The sequence below is a fragment of the Balaenoptera borealis genome (genome assembly GCF_965194805.1).
Source record: "Balaenoptera borealis genome assembly, chromosome: 14".
Lineage (NCBI taxonomy): Eukaryota > Metazoa > Chordata > Mammalia > Artiodactyla > Balaenopteridae > Balaenoptera > Balaenoptera borealis.
In genome coordinates this window covers 23,048,751-23,066,069 of record NC_138875.1, presented here as the reverse complement: position 1 = coordinate 23,066,069, position 17,319 = coordinate 23,048,751, and the positions used below count along the sequence as shown (strand labels likewise).

At 52.3% G+C, this 17,319-nt stretch overlaps 1 protein-coding gene and 1 long non-coding RNA gene across 5 annotated transcripts in view; one reads left to right on the top strand and one right to left on the bottom strand.

Annotated features, from left to right (window-relative positions):
* Positions 1 to 12,322, bottom strand: part of LOC309611253 — a 43,119-nt gene extending 30,797 nt beyond the window's left edge. The window contains exon 1 of the long non-coding RNA XR_014234423.1: positions 10,944 to 12,322. This is a non-coding gene — a long non-coding RNA (uncharacterized lncRNA). The remainder of the gene's footprint in view (positions 1 to 10,943) is intronic.
* The window catches only part of MAPK4 (mitogen-activated protein kinase 4), a 180,283-nt gene extending 165,273 nt beyond the window's left edge, over positions 1 to 15,010 (top strand). For all 4 annotated transcript variants that reach the window (XM_082355421.1, XM_082355423.1, XM_082355420.1 and 1 more), the window contains 4 exons: positions 2,844 to 2,988; positions 4,483 to 4,644; positions 9,305 to 9,506; positions 12,331 to 15,010. In XM_082355421.1, coding sequence (XP_082211547.1) covers positions 2,844 to 2,988; positions 4,483 to 4,644; positions 9,305 to 9,506; positions 12,331 to 13,036 — 1,215 coding nt within the window. In that variant the 3' untranslated portion in view covers positions 13,037 to 15,010. The remainder of the gene's footprint in view (positions 1 to 2,843; positions 2,989 to 4,482; positions 4,645 to 9,304; positions 9,507 to 12,330) is intronic.
* The last annotated feature ends 2,309 nt before the right edge of the window (positions 15,011 to 17,319 follow it).

Sequence of the window (17,319 nt, the reverse complement as noted above, 5' to 3'; positions counted from 1 at the left end):
CGCAAGACCTCCAGCCCCTCCCCGTGTCTGCCCCACAGACCCAGGAATGGAGGCTCCCCTCTGTTCCCACCCCCCCTTCCCCAGGGCTCCCCTTGCTCCAGAGCCTGGCAGAAAAGCCACTGCACCTTCCCAAATTCTCCTCTGTCCTGTGGCTTCTGAAACATATCAGTAAATCCCCTGACTTGAGGGACAAGTAACTTGAGGGAAGCAGCTAGTAGTTGACAAAAATCTGGCAGGTTCTTGGTTTTCATTCAAAGGTAAGGAAGAGCCAGGGGTGAACTTTCTCAGCTGTTATCATGACCTTGCCCATAATTCTGGCCCAGGGGCAGCCTTGCCCATGCAAACATCTTTCTTTTACTTTCAGGGCAGGTGTTTCAGAAGGAAGCTCCCTGTGTCCCACTTCAGCTCCAGACTCTGCAGATAGGGAGGTGTTAATTATAGGGAATTCCGTCCCATAAAAGATTGCTCATTTACACATCAGAGTAAACTCGTCTTAAGTCACCTCCCCTCTGGGTACTCTGCTTTAGTCCTCCTCTGACACTCTCACCCTCTGACTGGAAAATAAAATTGGACCATTCTTTATTTATAAGCCACCCACCCAGATGTGAGCTTCTACAGTCTGGCTTGTCTCTTTCCTTTATAGAATCAAACTTAAACTCCTAACAGATTACTCTTCATACAGCAATGTGGATGAGTCCAGATGCATTATGCTAAGGGGAAGAATTCAGGCTCAAAAGGCCACACGCTGTGATTCCATTTATATGACGTTCTGCACAAGCAAAACTAAAGGGATGGAAAACAGTGGTTTCTAGGGAACTGGGGCTTGGGGGTGACCAGAAGGGGGCACGAGGGAATTGTGTGACCTGATGGAATTGTTATGTCTCTTGATTGTGATGGTGGTTCCATGATTCTATGCTTTGTCAAAACTCATAGAACTGTACCCTCAAAAGAGTGAATCTTACTGTTTATAAATTATACTACAATAAACCTGACTTTAAAAAAAATTACTTACACTTGCCAGTCCTTTCTGGAACAAGGCAAGGCATAAGGCAAAAGCTGTCAACTTTTGTAAACTCCTCATCCACCGTTGAAAGTGGGAACTGGATCTCTCCATAAAATCAGGTCTGTTAAAGAAGGGGATCAGTGGTTCCTCCAGAAGCTGCCCCATTTTGAAGGGGCTCAGACCATGTGAGACGTTCCTTACTCATCCATCCATCCATCCATCCACCCATCCATCCATCCATTCATCCATCCGTGTTCATTGGACATGTCCTAGGAGACAGACTTGGGAGTAGGCAATGCAGAAATGGCTGTGAAACAAGATACAGGCTCTGCCCATGAGGGGTGAATAGTCTAGTGGTCCTGGGTGTGGGGTGGGTGAAGGGGGAACTGCAGAGAAGTAAAGAAACAGTAACAAGACAGGGATCATGGAGCTCCTGGGAAGGGGCATTCAACCTCATCCCAGGGAGTTGGGAAGCTTCTGAGAGGAAGCAGGCCTGAGTGTGAGTTAGCCAGGAAGGACAGTGGGTGTGAGGACACCCATCCCTGGAAAGTACACATGGAAAGGCCCAAAGGACAGAGAAAGGGGGCGTATTTTAAAAATTACAAGGAGCTCATTTTGGAGCATCGAGGCTGGGGAATGGGTATACCTTAGTCTTTTCTTCCTTCCTTCCACCAGTCTGAGGACCTGCTCTAAAGAAATATGTGCCACAGAGGAGAGAAAACTGCTGTAACTCAGGGCTCTCAGGTTTAAGACATAATAAATCTTTGCTCAACAAGTGATGAGATTTCAGATTAATTGATCAAAAGCTCCTGGGTACTTGGGCTTCCTAACGTTTCATCTGTTTTTAACCTAGGTTTGTGATACTTTTTACATCAGCAAAAAGGAAAATTAGACGCTAAATTGGAAATTACAACAGCAAATAACAAAACCATCCCTAGAATTTCTCATTGGATCCCCCTGGTGCTAATTATCTGACCTTGACCGACAAATAGGTATATTTTTTCACTTTAGAGAGACCGTTCCAGGTAATTCAACAGACATTTCCCAGATTCCACTGTTGGGCCAGCTTTGTGAATTACGTAGAGAACAGGCTCCGAATTGCCTGGCTATAGTTCCCTATCTGTGCTAAAGCACCTATGCTGTCACTATATCCCGTAGTGAGGGATTCCACTCCAGACCGCACATTGAGCAGTGGCTGAAATCACCTAGAACATCTATCCCCCAAAAGACACTCTGTAGAACTCCCAGAATCCTCTGGGCCAACCAAAGCTGTGTCCACTCTGCCTTTTAGGGCTGCTTCCAAAAGCCCTTCACCCGCACCCATTATGAAGCTGGCCTCATCCATTCCCAGCAGGGGCTTGGCGTCTGGCATCACGACAGAATTAATTTAATCATCTGCACCAAAGCAACTGGCTTGATTTAAATTTTACAGCTATTTCTGATATTCAGCCACTGAATAAATCAAATTCCACTGTCCCATCGTTACTCTGTTGATGGTGATAACGAACTCAAGTATGGCTCCTATTTATCCATCTTCTTACTAGATGAGGGCAGAGTGCTATGCGTCGTTACATCAAGATGGGGTGGGAAAGCATTGCTTCTTAAATAGTGTCATCCTGGATCCCTTTCTACAGAAGAGAACTCCAGGGCCTCATAAGATTCCCCCACCAAAGCCTCTGAGCCCCACAAACCTGCCTGAACCCCCCTAACCAGACGATCAATGGGAAAGGATGGAGAGTGAAAGGGGTCCTGTCTCCCTGGGAAGGGAAAGGAGGAGAGGCATGTGAGGGAGGGTGTCTACGAACGACTGATTACTGGAAGCCGGGATTTTGTCTTCCAGGGTTACCTGTCAGAAGGGTTGGTAACGAAATGGTACCGCTCACCACGCCTGCTCCTCTCCCCTAACAACTACACCAAAGCCATTGACATGTGGGCCGCTGGCTGCATCCTGGCAGAGATGCTCACGGGGAGGATGCTGTTTGCTGGTAAGCTGCTACCCAGGCCTCCTTCCTTCTCCTCTGCTGGAGCTCAATAAAAGGGGAAAACATATTAATCACAAACATGCTAGTCTTTCTCTTTGACGTTACCTCTGCAGCTTTTATGGCACTACTTGGAGGCACCTTATTATCAACCATTTCAGGCAAAATACTGGAGAGGCTAACAAAAGCCTTTTGAGCACAGAACTTTCAAAATCAAGTAATCGTATGTATTCAAACACCTTGAGATTGACCCCTGAAAACACCCATCCTACATTTTCAGCCCCTTCCTCTCCGCTCCCTGCCACTGTGAGAGGTCAGTCTGGAGTGCTCATTTGGAGAGGGGACCCCACAAGTCTCCCAGAGTCCCTGAACTGAGCCTACATGAACCCACTGCAGGGAGAGGCCAAGGGACTCGTTCAGAGCAGATGCTGATCTGTAGGCACTTTCTGGGTCAGGGGACACGCACAGGGCATCATGGGCGACACGGAAGAGCCCTGCCCTTGGCTACCAGCTTCTGGAAGACTGGGACCCCATGGGAATCGGTGGTAAGGGGAGGGAGCTCTGTGCAGCTGGATGAGTCAGGGGCACTTCTTAAGGAAGATGGGGCCTGGTTGGATTTAACCTGGTAGAGGTAAATGGCAAGGCTACTCATGCCAAAAGGGAAAATGGAGGAACTGGAGGTAAGAACAGCCTGGAAGTCAGAGGGGGCAGCAAGGATTCAGACCTGACCCATCCCAGCAGTGTCAAAGCTCTGAAGCAGCGTCAGTGATGGCCTAAGCGTAGAAGAGGGGTTGAGCTTCCAAGATGCACAAAGCCTGAAGCTTCTTACGGATGAAGATGGTATTCATTCCCAGCATCCAGCATGATGCCTGGCAGGGAGACGACGCTCCATAAATAATCATTTGTTTAATGAATGAATGAGTAAGTGAATGAGTGCTTGAATGCTCGACTCCATCCTGTCCCACAGACCTGGCACAGTCTGTCTTCCTCCCTCTGCCCAAAGGAGCACAGAGGCAGTGGGCTCATGACACGTCCCAAGCTTAATTTGTTCTTCCTGACTTTTTTTTCCTCCTCATGGGAATCCAAAAGGTAAGACTCATTCCTAGCCTTAAAATCACTTCCTTCCCCAGCCCAGTAAAGGACACGCACAGAGGCATATGGGAAAGAGCACTTGGAAAGCCTTGGGCCAGGCTGCTCTCATCACTTAAGCGATGGCTGACTCAGGCTATATGAGACGGGTCCATTCCAGAGGCACAGAATGCTAGGGGAATGGATGGGGCCCCAGAGACTACCCCTTCTTTCTACATTTGACCAAGCCCCAGAGATGGCAAGCAACCTGCCCACAGTCACACAGCAAGTTAGTGGCGGAGTGAACTCAGGTCCCCTGGCTCCCAGCCCAGCTCTGGTCCCCCGGTCCCAGGGTCCTAGAAAGCCCAGGAGCTTCCACACGCGCCAGCCACGTGGGCAGCATGCTCAACTGTCTGGTGTTTACCTCCCCAGGGGCTCACGAGCTGGAGCAGATGCAACTCATCCTGGAGACCATCCCTGTGATCCGGGAGGAGGACAAGGACGAGCTGCTCAAGGTGATGCCTTCCTTCGTCAGCAGCACCTGGGAGGTCAAGAGGCCACTGCGCAAGCTGCTCCCTGAAGTGAACAGCGAAGGTACCAGACAGAGCCCGACAGCCGAGCCAGCACCTGGAGGCAGCGCTCTGGTTTCACCTTGGGGGCTGGGGCAGGCAGTCTCTTCCAAAAGGACCAAACAAAGTCCCTAGACACAGAAGCTGGGGACCCCTGGCAGTGGGCATTTGCCCTCGCTACTTCCAGACTGAGTTCGGCCATCGGGCCACCCTCAAGGCGGTCACAGCTGGTCCTCCATACCCTACCCCTGATTTTGCTTCCTTTTCCTTCTTTCTCACTTGCCTCCCTCCCTCTCTTCCACCTCCCTTTATTTTTTATTTACCATTTTTTATTTATATTTTATTTACTTAATTTTTTATTTACCATCCCTTTATTTACCATGGAAGGCATGGTATGGTTTCATCAGCTTCAAAGCCAGACCCAGGCTCAGTTCCCAGTTCCACCAGTGACTAGCTGTTTGGCCTTGGGCAAGTTTCTTAACTTCTCTGCATCTCAGTTTCCTTAACTGTAAAATGGATATAATAATACATGACACATAGGGTCACTGTGACAAGTAAGTAAAATAGAATTTGCAAAGCCCTTAGCATAGGATAGTTGCTCCATCATCTGAGATGTTACATCGCCACCAGCCTTATACCTGCTAGAGGCTCCCTTAGGAAACCCCTATATCAGGTAGGATATGGGTTTGCCAATTGTAAAAGAAACCCAGATTCTCAACAGCTTAAATAACATGTATTTCTTATTTAAGAAAAAAGAAGGTAAGTTTATTTTTCCCTTATATAATAATCCAAAGTAGACCGTCTAGGGCCAATGTGGTTGACCTGCTCTACAGTCATCCAGGGCCCAAGCCCCTTCTGTCTTGTATTTCTGCCACCTTAGGGTGTTGCCCTTACCAGCTGGGGGAAGGTGGGGAAGGAGGGCAGGTCCCCTTGACTTAACCTCACCTCCATTCGTGTCCTGTTGGCCAGAACTTAGTCACATGGCCCCGCCTCCCTGCAGTGAGGTCGGGAAGTGGACACTTATTCCATTGCCACACTGTGTCCATTACTATGAAAGAGGAGGACAGACATGGGGTACAAATTAGCTGTCTCTGCCACACTCCTCCCCATCAAGAAACCAAGAAACTTGGACTAACAGTTTCTCTGGCCCTGATCCCCATTCAATCTGTCTCAGTTTCCCCATCTTTAAGGGAGGGGGGCAATTTGGTTCCCCACAAATTAAGACTCAGCCCATCCACATTTACTTTGATTCCTAGGCCTCTGTAGAAATCCCACCATGTGACACAAGGTTCAGAATTCTCAGGAATTCTGGATCAGGAATGTGTCACCCATGTCCCCATCCCCCAAACCACCACACACACAGCAGTCCCTCAGTGATTTGGCTCTGAGCGTGGTGGGCCTGTCTCGCAGAGATCAGAGACATAAGTGATGGTCTAGCTGGGAAGATGGAGTACACATCAGAGATGAGCATGCAGATGAAGGAACACATCCTAAGGGGCTAACGAGAGCTCTGGGTGTTTGGGGAGGGGAAGAGAGCCACCAAGCACTGAGAGGGATAAAGAACCGGCCTGGAGGACTGGTGAGGGCTCAGATTAGCGGGAAACTGACTGTAGGAAGTGAAGCTGGATGGGTGAGAAGGGCCAAGAGGCTGCAGGGCTCTGAATACCCAGCTGACGTGTACAGACTTGATCCTGTAGCCGAACAGATGTTCACGAACGCGTCACCCTCCCAGTGTACCAGCTTCAACCACAGTTCTCTTGTCTGCCACTGGGCTTGAAAAGTGGCCCCAATCAGCCTGGCCTCAGGGTAATGAAGAATGGCTGAAATGAAACTTCAGTGGGAGAAAGGGTATCACGCCCACCTGCACATAAGAGTCAGTTGGTGACCCTCGGTTCGTCCTGGATTGTCCATTTGAGGCCCCGTAGGCCTGGGAAGAGGTGGGAGTCGTCTCTGGCTGTCACCCTCAGAGGCTCGAAGGACATAGTCTGGGTGGTCTGTATCCCTCAGCAGCCGAGACAGCTGTCACACCACAGGTTCAGGACAAGGGAGCAGGCCTGAGACCACGCCAGGGCGTTCACTCCTGAGCTCCACTTACAAGAAGAAACTATATCACAAATGACAGAGCTGATGAGGAAGTCTAATATACAAAACAGGGAAAGGAGTGCTCTGGGTGCAGCAGGGGTGAGGGGTGAGGGGCCCTGCCCACCTGCCTCTTGATCTCCAGAGATGCCCCTGAGAATCCTTCCAGGATCCCTGGGGCTCTGAGAAGCCCAGCTGGGAATCCACTGGGGCCACAGAGAGGTGACACAATTGTACAGAAGCCTCATTATATTAGAAGCACCGAAAAAAAACATGTGGGAGGTTGAACTTAGAGAAAAGGAGTTGGTGGAGGCGGGGCGGGGTGATTATGAGTTAAGGTGAAGCCAGTGCTGTAGCCGATAAACCTGAAGTCTCTGTGGCTTACCCGCTAGCAGTGTCTTCACTGCTCAACTCAAGTTCAGACTGAGTGGGGGAACCTGGGGGCCATGCCTGGGATGCCGGCCATGTGACATCTTCAATCGTAGCTTTCAAGACTCCCCCCTACCCGCAGGGCACCAACTTCTGGCCAAAGACAGGGGAAGGGAGAGCAGACACTCCTGCAGGAGGTTTTTATGGGTCTGGCCCGGAAGCGGGGTACACACATCATTTCCAACCCCTTCCCATCGGCCCCAGTCACACGGCCACACCGAACTGCGGCGGAGGCTAGGAGATGTAGGCCAGTTGTGTGCCAGGAGGACAGGGGGCTTGCGTGGGACATGACTGCTGCCTTGAGGCATGATGGGGACAGTCACGGGGAAGAGAGAGCATGCTGACGTGGGGGGACCAGAGAGGGCAGAGCGAAGCTCAGGGTAGGAGTTAAAGGCGCAGATTTCGGTTTGCTATAAGGCAGGATTTTCTAACATTTGGGCTTCCCAGAAGTGTCTGGGCACCTGCTGGAGGACCAGCTGTCAGGGAGAGGGAAGGGGAGATTCTCATCCTTACTAGAGTCAGTGGAGCGGCCTTCGGGGCTGGCGCTTTCCAACGTCAGGGTTCGCTGGGTCTTTCTTAATAATGATGATAATGGTGATGATGCCTGCCAATGTTTAGAGCTCCAAGTCTCTCACTTCCTTGTCAGAAGGTTCAGGGTAATAGGTGGAGCCGAGGGAGGGGCTGGGAGCCCAAAGAAGGAAAGACTTGCCCAGCCTGGAGCTGGGCAGCGGCAGAGCTGGGCCCTGCACTGCCTGATTCTTCCCAGTCCTGGGAATCTGTGAGGCTGGTTCTCTTTCAGGTCTGCAGCCCTGGGCCCAGAAGCACCTCCTGAGCCCCAGAGCGCTGGGGAGGGATCAGAGTTACTGCTGCTTAACTGATCTTGCAGTCTAGGATTATGGAGCAGAACTGCATCCTCCTGGGAGGCCAGTGACCTCCAGAATCCATCGATTTCCCGAACCACTGATGAATTTTTCCGCAGAGAGGTCCAGGGCTGGTGTGAGGGGCAGAGTAATGGTGCAGGCTGAGGCCCACCCGGGAGCCCCTCGGAGGGCACAGAAGCCTGGCCTTGAGCTCAGCTGCTTTCCTCCTTTTCCACGTGGGCTGTAACATGATTCGCCAAGCCGTGATTTAAGTGGAGCCTCCAGTGCTGAGAAGGAATACCAACCTCCAGACTGGACGTGCCCTGAGATAACCCGGGGCTGAGCTCACAGGGCAGACAGGTGTCTCTACCCCCGCTCAGGACAAAGGGCACCTGTGCGCGGAGCTGACGTTCAGCCAGTGCACACCCACAACGCCCTACAGGTCGCTGCCATCTTGATATACCTTCATGCTGGTTGGCAAATAGCCACCGCACAGGGCTCCTGAGTGTCCGTTTCCACACCCAGGTTCAGCTGCCAGGTCCTCCCCTTGATCTAGCCACTGAAGGGTTACTGCCTGGCACAGCATGGGGGCTTCAGCCCAGTGGATAAATATTTTGAAGATGGCCTTTATTTGTCAAACCTCCAGGGGCAACGTATGGTAGAAAGGGCTCTGGACTTAGGAGCCCTGGGCTGTCAGGCTCTGTCCCACCCGCCTAGGTCCACGGCGACCGCTCTCACTGAGGCTTTTTACTGCTGGGTCCTCCACCCACTCCAGCAGCACTCAACCCATGACAAATGAGAATGGGATGGAGATACCCCAGCTTCCCCCCACCCCGAAGTGGGACCATCTCTGGGGTGTGTCCCATGCTGTCTCTTGGAGGACCCAGTGGAACGGAGCCCCAGGGGCTCTCAGCAGGAACTGTTCATTGGCACATCATCGACTGGCTTCTTCCCCATTGCCCTACCAATGCTTCCGGGCGTCACTGCCACATAAACTACCTCCACCCCACTCCTTGTCTCTGCGGAAATCCAGCCTAAGGCAGAGTTCTAGCCCTGGACCACCTGTAACCAACGGTGGCCTTGAGCAAGTCACTGTACCCCTCTGGACCTCTAGTAATTCATTAGTGAAGTCAAAAAGCAGCATCTGCTCGGAATTTGTCCCTGGATTGTGGTGAGGATCCTGAGAAAGGAAACATCCAGAAGCCTTTTTACAAATGGAAAAGTACACACACTAGGGGGTGTCCCCATGCTGAGGAGTCTTATTCTCAGCTTGGCAAGGGCACGAATGACCTTCCTGTCCTGCTCTGCTCCCCACAGCCATCGACTTTCTGGAGAAGATCCTGACCTTTAACCCCATGGATCGCCTGACTGCCGAGATGGGGCTGCAGCATCCCTACATGAGCCCGTACTCGTGCCCCGAGGACGAGCCCACCTCGCAGCACCCCTTCCGCATAGAGGATGAGATTGACGACATCCTGCTGATGGCCGCCAACCAGAGCCAGCTCTCCAACTGGGACAGGTGCAGTTCCAGGGACTCCAGCCCTGGAGTCTGGAACCCACATTCCCGTCCTCCCATTTCTATTTGCCTCTGATCCTCCATGACCTTTCCTTCTGTCTCCCAAGTTCTATAGCCCATAGGGTGCTTTCCCCAGCTTAGCTTCCTGCCTTTCTCTCCTGTCCCCAGACATTCCCGGTAGATGACCAGCTATGTCCTGCATGTGTGGTCAGGGGCCTGCCTTTGTGCAACACCGGCCATCGCCAGCTTTCCAACCCACCCCGAGTGGACTGCACACAGGGCTCAATACAATGTTGGGCAAGCATTTAATGAGCACCCACAGCCAGAGCTCACGTCTAGTAGGCTGGGAATTTGCCCCAGAAAAGCAAAATGCAGCAACACAAGACAAGAAAACAACGTGACATTTACCACCACACAACACCTTCATGCCGTTCACATCATTTGCACCTCCTGAGATACCAGTAAAGGAGGCACCATTATTATTATTGCTCATTGACACACGAGGAAGCCACAGCTCAGAGAGGTTAGAGATGGGCATTGTGTCACACACCTAATTCCTGGCCTATGTGGGGCCCTCCCCAATCTGCACCCATGTCAGACACTGCTAAGCAATCACAGGACTCTTCCCTGCTAAACTGAGCCGGGCCTCAGAATCCTTCTCAACACAGTGTGCCCGGAAGTCACTGCCAATGAATCAGAGTTGGGTAGAAGATACAGTTTTTGACAATCTCCGCAGAAGCACACAATGATCTCTTAGGTCCCTTCCTGTTCTGATGTTCCTAGATCAGGCAGTTAAACATTTGGGCATCACCATCTGCTAATTCTGGGAGGAAGCACTGGTAGCTGCTCGGTTTAGAAATAGAAGTCGAGGGCTTAGAAGCTAGGACTCCGAGGGGGCCTAAGTGGGAGCGCTGCTGTTGCGAGAATGTGGCAGCTAGTTACATAAGTGACAGATGAGCAGTTTCTCCTTTTCAGTCATTTGACAGATGATGGGTTTCAGACTAAGGAGGCTCCGAGGGAGGGTCAGGGCAGCGTTGCTATTTCGGGACAGGTTTGTTGGTTTGTTGTTGTTGATTGTTGTTATCAACAGTTGCCAGCAAATAGAGATTAATGAAGACTCTCTCTTCTGCCACCCCCATGCTAGCCCAGCCCTTGACTGTGGTTCCTGCAGCCCCTCCTCCTCCACTCCACGGCATCTGGGGGCACGGAGCATTGGCTCTGCAGGGTCTGTCCTCTGCTTATCATGGCTATGGCATGGCGTTGGTGTCAGGAAGACCGTAGCAGGGCTTCTTTGGCCCCTGCCCATCAACTCTGACCATTTCTAAACCTGGTGTTCCCTGCTCTCGACCCTTCCCATCACACCTGCATGAGGAAGGCAGACGACAAAGGCCATGACAAACCCCTTCCCACAGGCCCTGCTGCTTCGGGCAAACTGCTTACCCCTGAATGCTAGTGTCCTCATCTATGAAGCAGGTGGTAGCACTCACGCCACAGGGTTGCCTGGAGACTGCAGACACCTTACATCTGGCCCTTGGCGTGTAGCAGCCAAAGGTGACGGGCTTCACAAGTTCTTCCTCCTAGAAATCCCTGCAATTTCAAGGACCCTCATGGCAGGAGGCAGTGTTCACCTCTAGGAGTGACTCCTACCTTAATGGCATCACTGGGAGGGTGGGCAGAACTGGGGCCTTCCTGTGCCTCGCAAACCACAAGGCATGGACGGCAGCTGCCCGCCTGCCCGTTCACGCAGCCAAACCTGTCTGTCCCTGGTTTTTCCTGTGTGAGCGCTAGACCTCCTGTTCCGGGAGCGGCTGGCTGCTGCCTGAGGCTTCCCCTGGGCTCCCTGCCTCTCCCCGCCCCCTCCATTCTGCAGAGCACACCTGGCACAGGGAGGGAGGGAGGGCTCAGCCCAAGCTGCTGGCCTGCCCACCTGCCCTTCATTTGCTCTTGGCTAGCGGACTTTGCTCTTCAGGGCTGCAGGACAGTTGACGGAGGGCAGAATTCCAAGGATCTCTGGCCTCTCCTGAGGGTGTCTGTAATCTTTCAGTACGCCCTGCCTGCTCAGCATCTATGCAAGGTGCTGCAGGGCCTCCAACCAGATCCACCACGGCAGGGGTTCTTAGCCCTGGCTGGAACTTAGAAACACCTGGGGAGGTCTGAAAACCACGCAGATGCTGGGCCCCTCCCTGGACCTGCTGAATCAGCACTGGGGATGTGGGGCAGGCATGGAACTTTATTTTGAATCCCCCCCCCCGACAAGTGATTCTAATCTGAGCCAAGGCTGTGAAGCCCTCATTAGGGCCCTGCTACTCAAAGTGTGGGCCAGGGACCAGCGGCATCAGCATCACTGGGAGCCTGTTAGAAATGCAGGATCTCAGGCCCCACCTCATCTACTGGATCAGGATCTGCATTTCAACAAGGTCCCCAGGTGATCTGTGTGCACATCAAAGTTTGAGGAGCACTGCATAGGTGGATCCACTAGAAAGTACCATTGCACGAGGAGAGGGATTTTGTCCTGTTCCCTGCTGTGTCTGGTAATGCCCAGAACAGCGCCTGGCACATAGGAGGTGCTCAAGGAATATTTGTAGGATATTGAATGAATACAAAAGGATACAAGAGTTAAGCCGGGCAATCAGTCCTTCTACCTGAGCCCTGGAGGTTCACCGTTACTTTGTCCCATCACCTTGGGAGGTGAGGGAAGGAGCTGCAGGGAAGGAATGGGAAGCCGGCCTGTGGGTGGCAGACAGGGATTAGGGGGGTTGGCTCCCTCCCCCCCACAAAGCCAACCCGGTTGGAAGGGTCCAATCGCCATCCTGTCTTACCCTTGCAGGTACCCTGTGAGCCTGTCGTCGGACCTGGAGTGGCGGCCCGACAGGTACCAGGACGCGAGCGAGGTGCAGCTCGACCCGCGCGCGGGCTCGGCGCCGCTGGCGGAGGACGTGCAGGTGGACCCGCGCAAGGACTCGCAGAGCAGCTCGGAGCGCTTCCTGGAGCAGTCGCACTCGTCCATGGAGCGCGCCTTCGAGGCCGACTACGGGCACTCCTGCGACTACAAGGTGGGGTCGCCGTCCTACCTGGACAAGCTACTGTGGCGCGACAACAAGCCGCACCACTACTCGGAGCCCAAGCTCATCCTGGACCTGTCGCACTGGAAGCAGGCGGCCGGGGCGCCCCCCACCGCCGCGGTGGCCGCGGTGGCGGCGGACGCGGGGCCGCGCGACGAAGAGCCGGCCAGCCTCTTCCTGGAGATCGCGCAGTGGGTCCAGAGCACGCAGGGCGGCCCCGAGCGCGCCAGCCCGCCCCCCGATGGCCCCGAGCGCCGCCTGTCGGCCTCCCCGCCCGGCCGTCCGGCCCCCATTGACGGGGGCTCCAGCCCCCAGTTCGACCTGGACGTGTTCATTTCCCGCGCCCTGAAGCTCTGCACCAAGCCCGAGGACCTGCCGGACAATAAACTGGGCGACCTAAACGGCGCGTGTATCTCCGAGCACCCTGGCGATCTCGTGCAGACTGAGGCCTTCTCCAAAGAAAGGTGGTGAGGGCGGCGGCAGGGCGCTCCAGGCCATCCCTAAGACCATCCTGGGAAAGCAGGGCCTGGCAGGAGGGGGCCGCCTCCCTGGCATCTGCACCACCCCTTCCGCCCCTCTCTGCTGCCTTGGGGTTAGCAGAACATAGGAAGGATCCGAGGAGCGAGAGGAATGTCCATTTCTTAAACTGCCTTAATAACTAGCCTTTAACCTCTGGGAGTGGGTTTGAACAGCAGCCGAGATTGGGGGTTGATCACTTTCCCAGTGAGGAAGAGGCCCTTGTGTTTTTATAAGTGGCGGTGTACAGGGCAGAAACATGTCTTAGCAGTCTGCAGGCCCCACCTGGGTGGTTGTGTGCAGTGGAACCTTGCAGGCAGAGCGTTGGAACCACCTGGCCCAACTAGCCTCAGCTGACAGTTGTGGAAGGACAGTGAGGCCCAGAGAAACAAAGTGGCTATAAGTTCAGGGCCTAGTCAGTGTCAGGGCAAGCCTTGAATCCCAGGCTCCTGGCCCCCAGGCCAGTGTCTGTCCGCTAAACAATGTCTTCCTCTACTGGCGTCACTCTGGCTTTTCGCTCAGAAGACTTGGTTCAAGATGTTTCTTCCCTGTCCATTACCATCTGACCCATTCTACATGCTTTTACTCAGAGCAATGCCCCTTGAATTCTGAGATTGGAAACTGAGCCAGCTTCTTTCCCCTAGTCACCAAGCATATCTTTTTCTGGCTCCTCAAGTACGCAAATATTCCCATCTGCCTCACCCCTGTAGTATTTGCCTCACCCCTGCGTGGTCTGAAATCTTGGTTGCAGATCAGACCAGTCTGGGTTCTGTGGGTAAAATAACCCATTCTCCCAGGCCTGTGCACACACCTTTTCCAGAACTTCCTATGCACTTTCCTGACACACGCACAGACACAATGACACAGCTCCAGCTCCCGAGGGAATGTCATACACGGGTGAGTTTGAAGACAGCAATTCCAAGAATCCCTCCAGCCTGCCCCACACCCCAACCCTCATACTCATAGCCCCGCTCCAAGCCTACCTTGGGAACTCATGTTCTCGGCATGAATTGCTCATTTGGAGGAAAGCAGCGAGGTTCCTGCCTAGAGCAAATGTGTTAGGAGAGAAGATTTCACACAGGGCCCATCCGACTTCATTAATACTGCCCTTGATTTTGATCATCCATTTAGCCCCGGCAAAGGGCAGGCCCTGAAGAAATGCACTGGAGAGCAAGAGGCCTTGGGGACAGGGAATCCGGAAAGGTAGGAGGGTTTGAAAGGTGGGGTGCCAACATCGAGGGCCCTCAGGGGTCAGGCACTAGCACGGGGACCCCACGACAAAAGAAAGGACTCGAGGCCACCATGTCCCTCCTAGCTTAGGCCAGGATGAGTTTGGAGCATGCCAAACCAGAGGTGCACTTGTACGCAGAGCCTGGGGGGGATGGTGTGCGGGCACAGCAGGCCCTCTGCAGAAGCATGGAACCCAGCCCCCTGGAAATGCTCTGCCATTTCCACCACTGGCGTTCAGCTTCCCCCAAAGATGCCCACAGGAGCCAGTCTGTAAACAGAGGATTCCTCAGTGTTGATCTTAGGCTGGGTTCACCCTCACCTCAACCGCACCTTAAATCTAATCAGCTAACTAGGATCTGTGCATTGAAACCTGCAACACGTTAGAAACTTATATTTAAGAACAACCATACTGACCAATTTTTAAATGGAAAATATGTAAATATGAAGTGTCTGGGTTTCTTTTCTTTCTTTTTTTTTTTTAAAGAAAAGGAAATGTACACCACTCCTCATGTGCCATTTGTCCTCAAAGGGTGGCTTTACTTTTTTGGTAAAGGAACAAGCTGCTGATCTTGACCAGGAGTTCATATATAATTGTTATTACAGAGGAATTGCTATTACTTACTCATGTTTTAGAAAAACCTATTAAACATTATTAAACTTGATCAGGATGGGCCAAATAAAGCTTTATTGGAACATAGATTCGTTTGTTCATTTACTTACTCTCTCATTCATTTACACATTATCTGATCCCGTCTTTAACAGCGGATGAGCCATTGGAGCCTGGCTGGCTTCTCCCTGTACCCATGAAGGCCAGCATTTTGAGGGTCTGTGGTTGCAGGGGAGGCGAGGGGAGAATCTACACAGATTGGTAGAAAGGGAAGACATTCCAGAATCACCTGGGTCAGGCCCCGTGTCCATATAGTAGATTTCAAACCATCTTTTGGAGCCAATTCCAAACCTTCTGACCAAGGCTGGTCCTTGGTCCGATAGCTTCTTCCTAGCTTGGGGCTCTATCAGTAAGGAAAGTCAAATGGGGCACTGGCTTAGTTTCCTTCAGAAGCAAACTCTGAGACAAAGAATCAAGTGCGAATAATTTGGGGGTGGGAGGAATGACCTCAGGAGACACTGAGAGGTGATGAGGAAGTGATGGGGAAGGGAAAGAAGCCAACAAGGGTGCATGTCACCACTGTGGGCAAAGCAGCTCCATTAGGCAGAGTGGAATGTCCACCTCAGGGCCTTCCCACCCTGCCCGTCCTTGGCTGATGAACACACTACGGGCTGTCACTTCCCCAGCACTTCTGGCCTGTTCTGCACTGCAGCAAAGGCTCCAGTGGACAGAGAAAGGCCACAGGCAAAAGGACACAGGTGCTGGCAGGTGGAAGTTGGAGTGGCATGCACAGAAAGATGAGGACAAAGGGGGTCTCGGTAGAGCACCAACTACACCCACAGGTGTCAACAGTGGGATTTAATGTTGAAGAGTGTTCAGGACCCAGACAGAGAACACCTCCTAGTGTTGGCAATACACTCAGGTTTTCTCAACCCTTCCTATCCCCTCCTCCCAGCCTATAACAATCCAAACTGGTCACAGGGCAGGAAGCCGCACTTTCATAAAGCTACAGCAAGTGGAGGTGAAAGAAGCTGGAGGTACTACCTAAGCTGGGTTGCTACCTAAGCTACCCGTGGCTTTTCCTTTCAATCTGCTAAACATCCCAAGCCCAGCATCAGTGTCCCAGCCATTAGTCCCACTCATCAAACTCTGGGATCAGTAATCTTTGTCACTGTTGAGATTTGGTGTCAAACCAATGGGGGTCTCTGTGGCAGAACCTACTGGCAGGCCTGTGGTGTGAGCGCAGGAGCTCTTTTCTTGCCTGTGCATAGGGCCACTTTGATCCTTGAGACTTGAATTTTGCTTTTTACACTAAGAACTTCACGAAGACCATAAAAAGCCCTTCCAGACTTTGACATTCAGAGTTCAAGTTACTTAGTCTCCACTGATGTCTCTTTCTTGCTCTGCACGTTCTCGACTAACAGGAATGTTAACACTCATATGCCCTGTTACTTTAGCGCCCAGTGGCTAATTCCCATGGGAATGACAATGTGGGATCAGATTGGCCCTTGGAGCACCTACTCCACCCAGACCCTCTGGTCAATCTTAGTTGACAGGTTTGTTGCAAACAGGCTCTGTTATGGGAAAGAACAAGCATATGAATGACAAGTTTGTGTCTAAGAGCAAAACCTCCCATCCAACAATTGTTCCACCCTCTGTCTGGACCAAAACAAGGCTTACATCTTCTCCACTTTAATTCATGGGCTCAAAACTAAGATAGAGCTTTAAATGACTGCGAAATTCCTTTGCAGAAACAAGGACACTGTGAGCCATGCTGAGATGCATCAAAATATGGTTGTAGGGGTCCCAATGGCCATCAGAGCTTAGTCACTACCATCTTGGCTTGGTTCTCAGGAATCCTGGGATGGGGATTCCTGAGTAAATGATTGATGGAGGGGATGCCTGAAGACGAGGGGGAGTATGGGATGCAGATTAAGGCTGGGGAAGAACATTCAACAAGTACATGGTCCAGGCTAAAAACCAGCTTCAGCTCCACCACACAGAGAGCTCTGGAGCACACATTGCACCATGGGATTGACCCCACCTTGGGGAAAAGAGGACAGCCTTTTGTGCCTCCATGTCAGCCAGTCACTGGTTGCAGGCTGTGAGGGTACGGTGGAGGAGCAGAGCCCATTCACCAAAAGCAGTTCTCCTAGGAGCAGCTGTGAGCCATTCAGCGGCCAAACCCACAGCCACTGGGCAATTGGCAGACTCACCGCTGAAGGGGACCTATCTGAGTAGGGTACCACCCACATCACAGAGCATTGCACTAGACACTATGGGGGATAAAGAGGGAGAAAAGGGGACTGCCCAGCAGACTTTTATGGTTTGAGTGGATAAATGGGGCAACTATATAAAACCTCTGAGGTGCAAATAAGAGACCTTCAAAGTTCCCCACCTG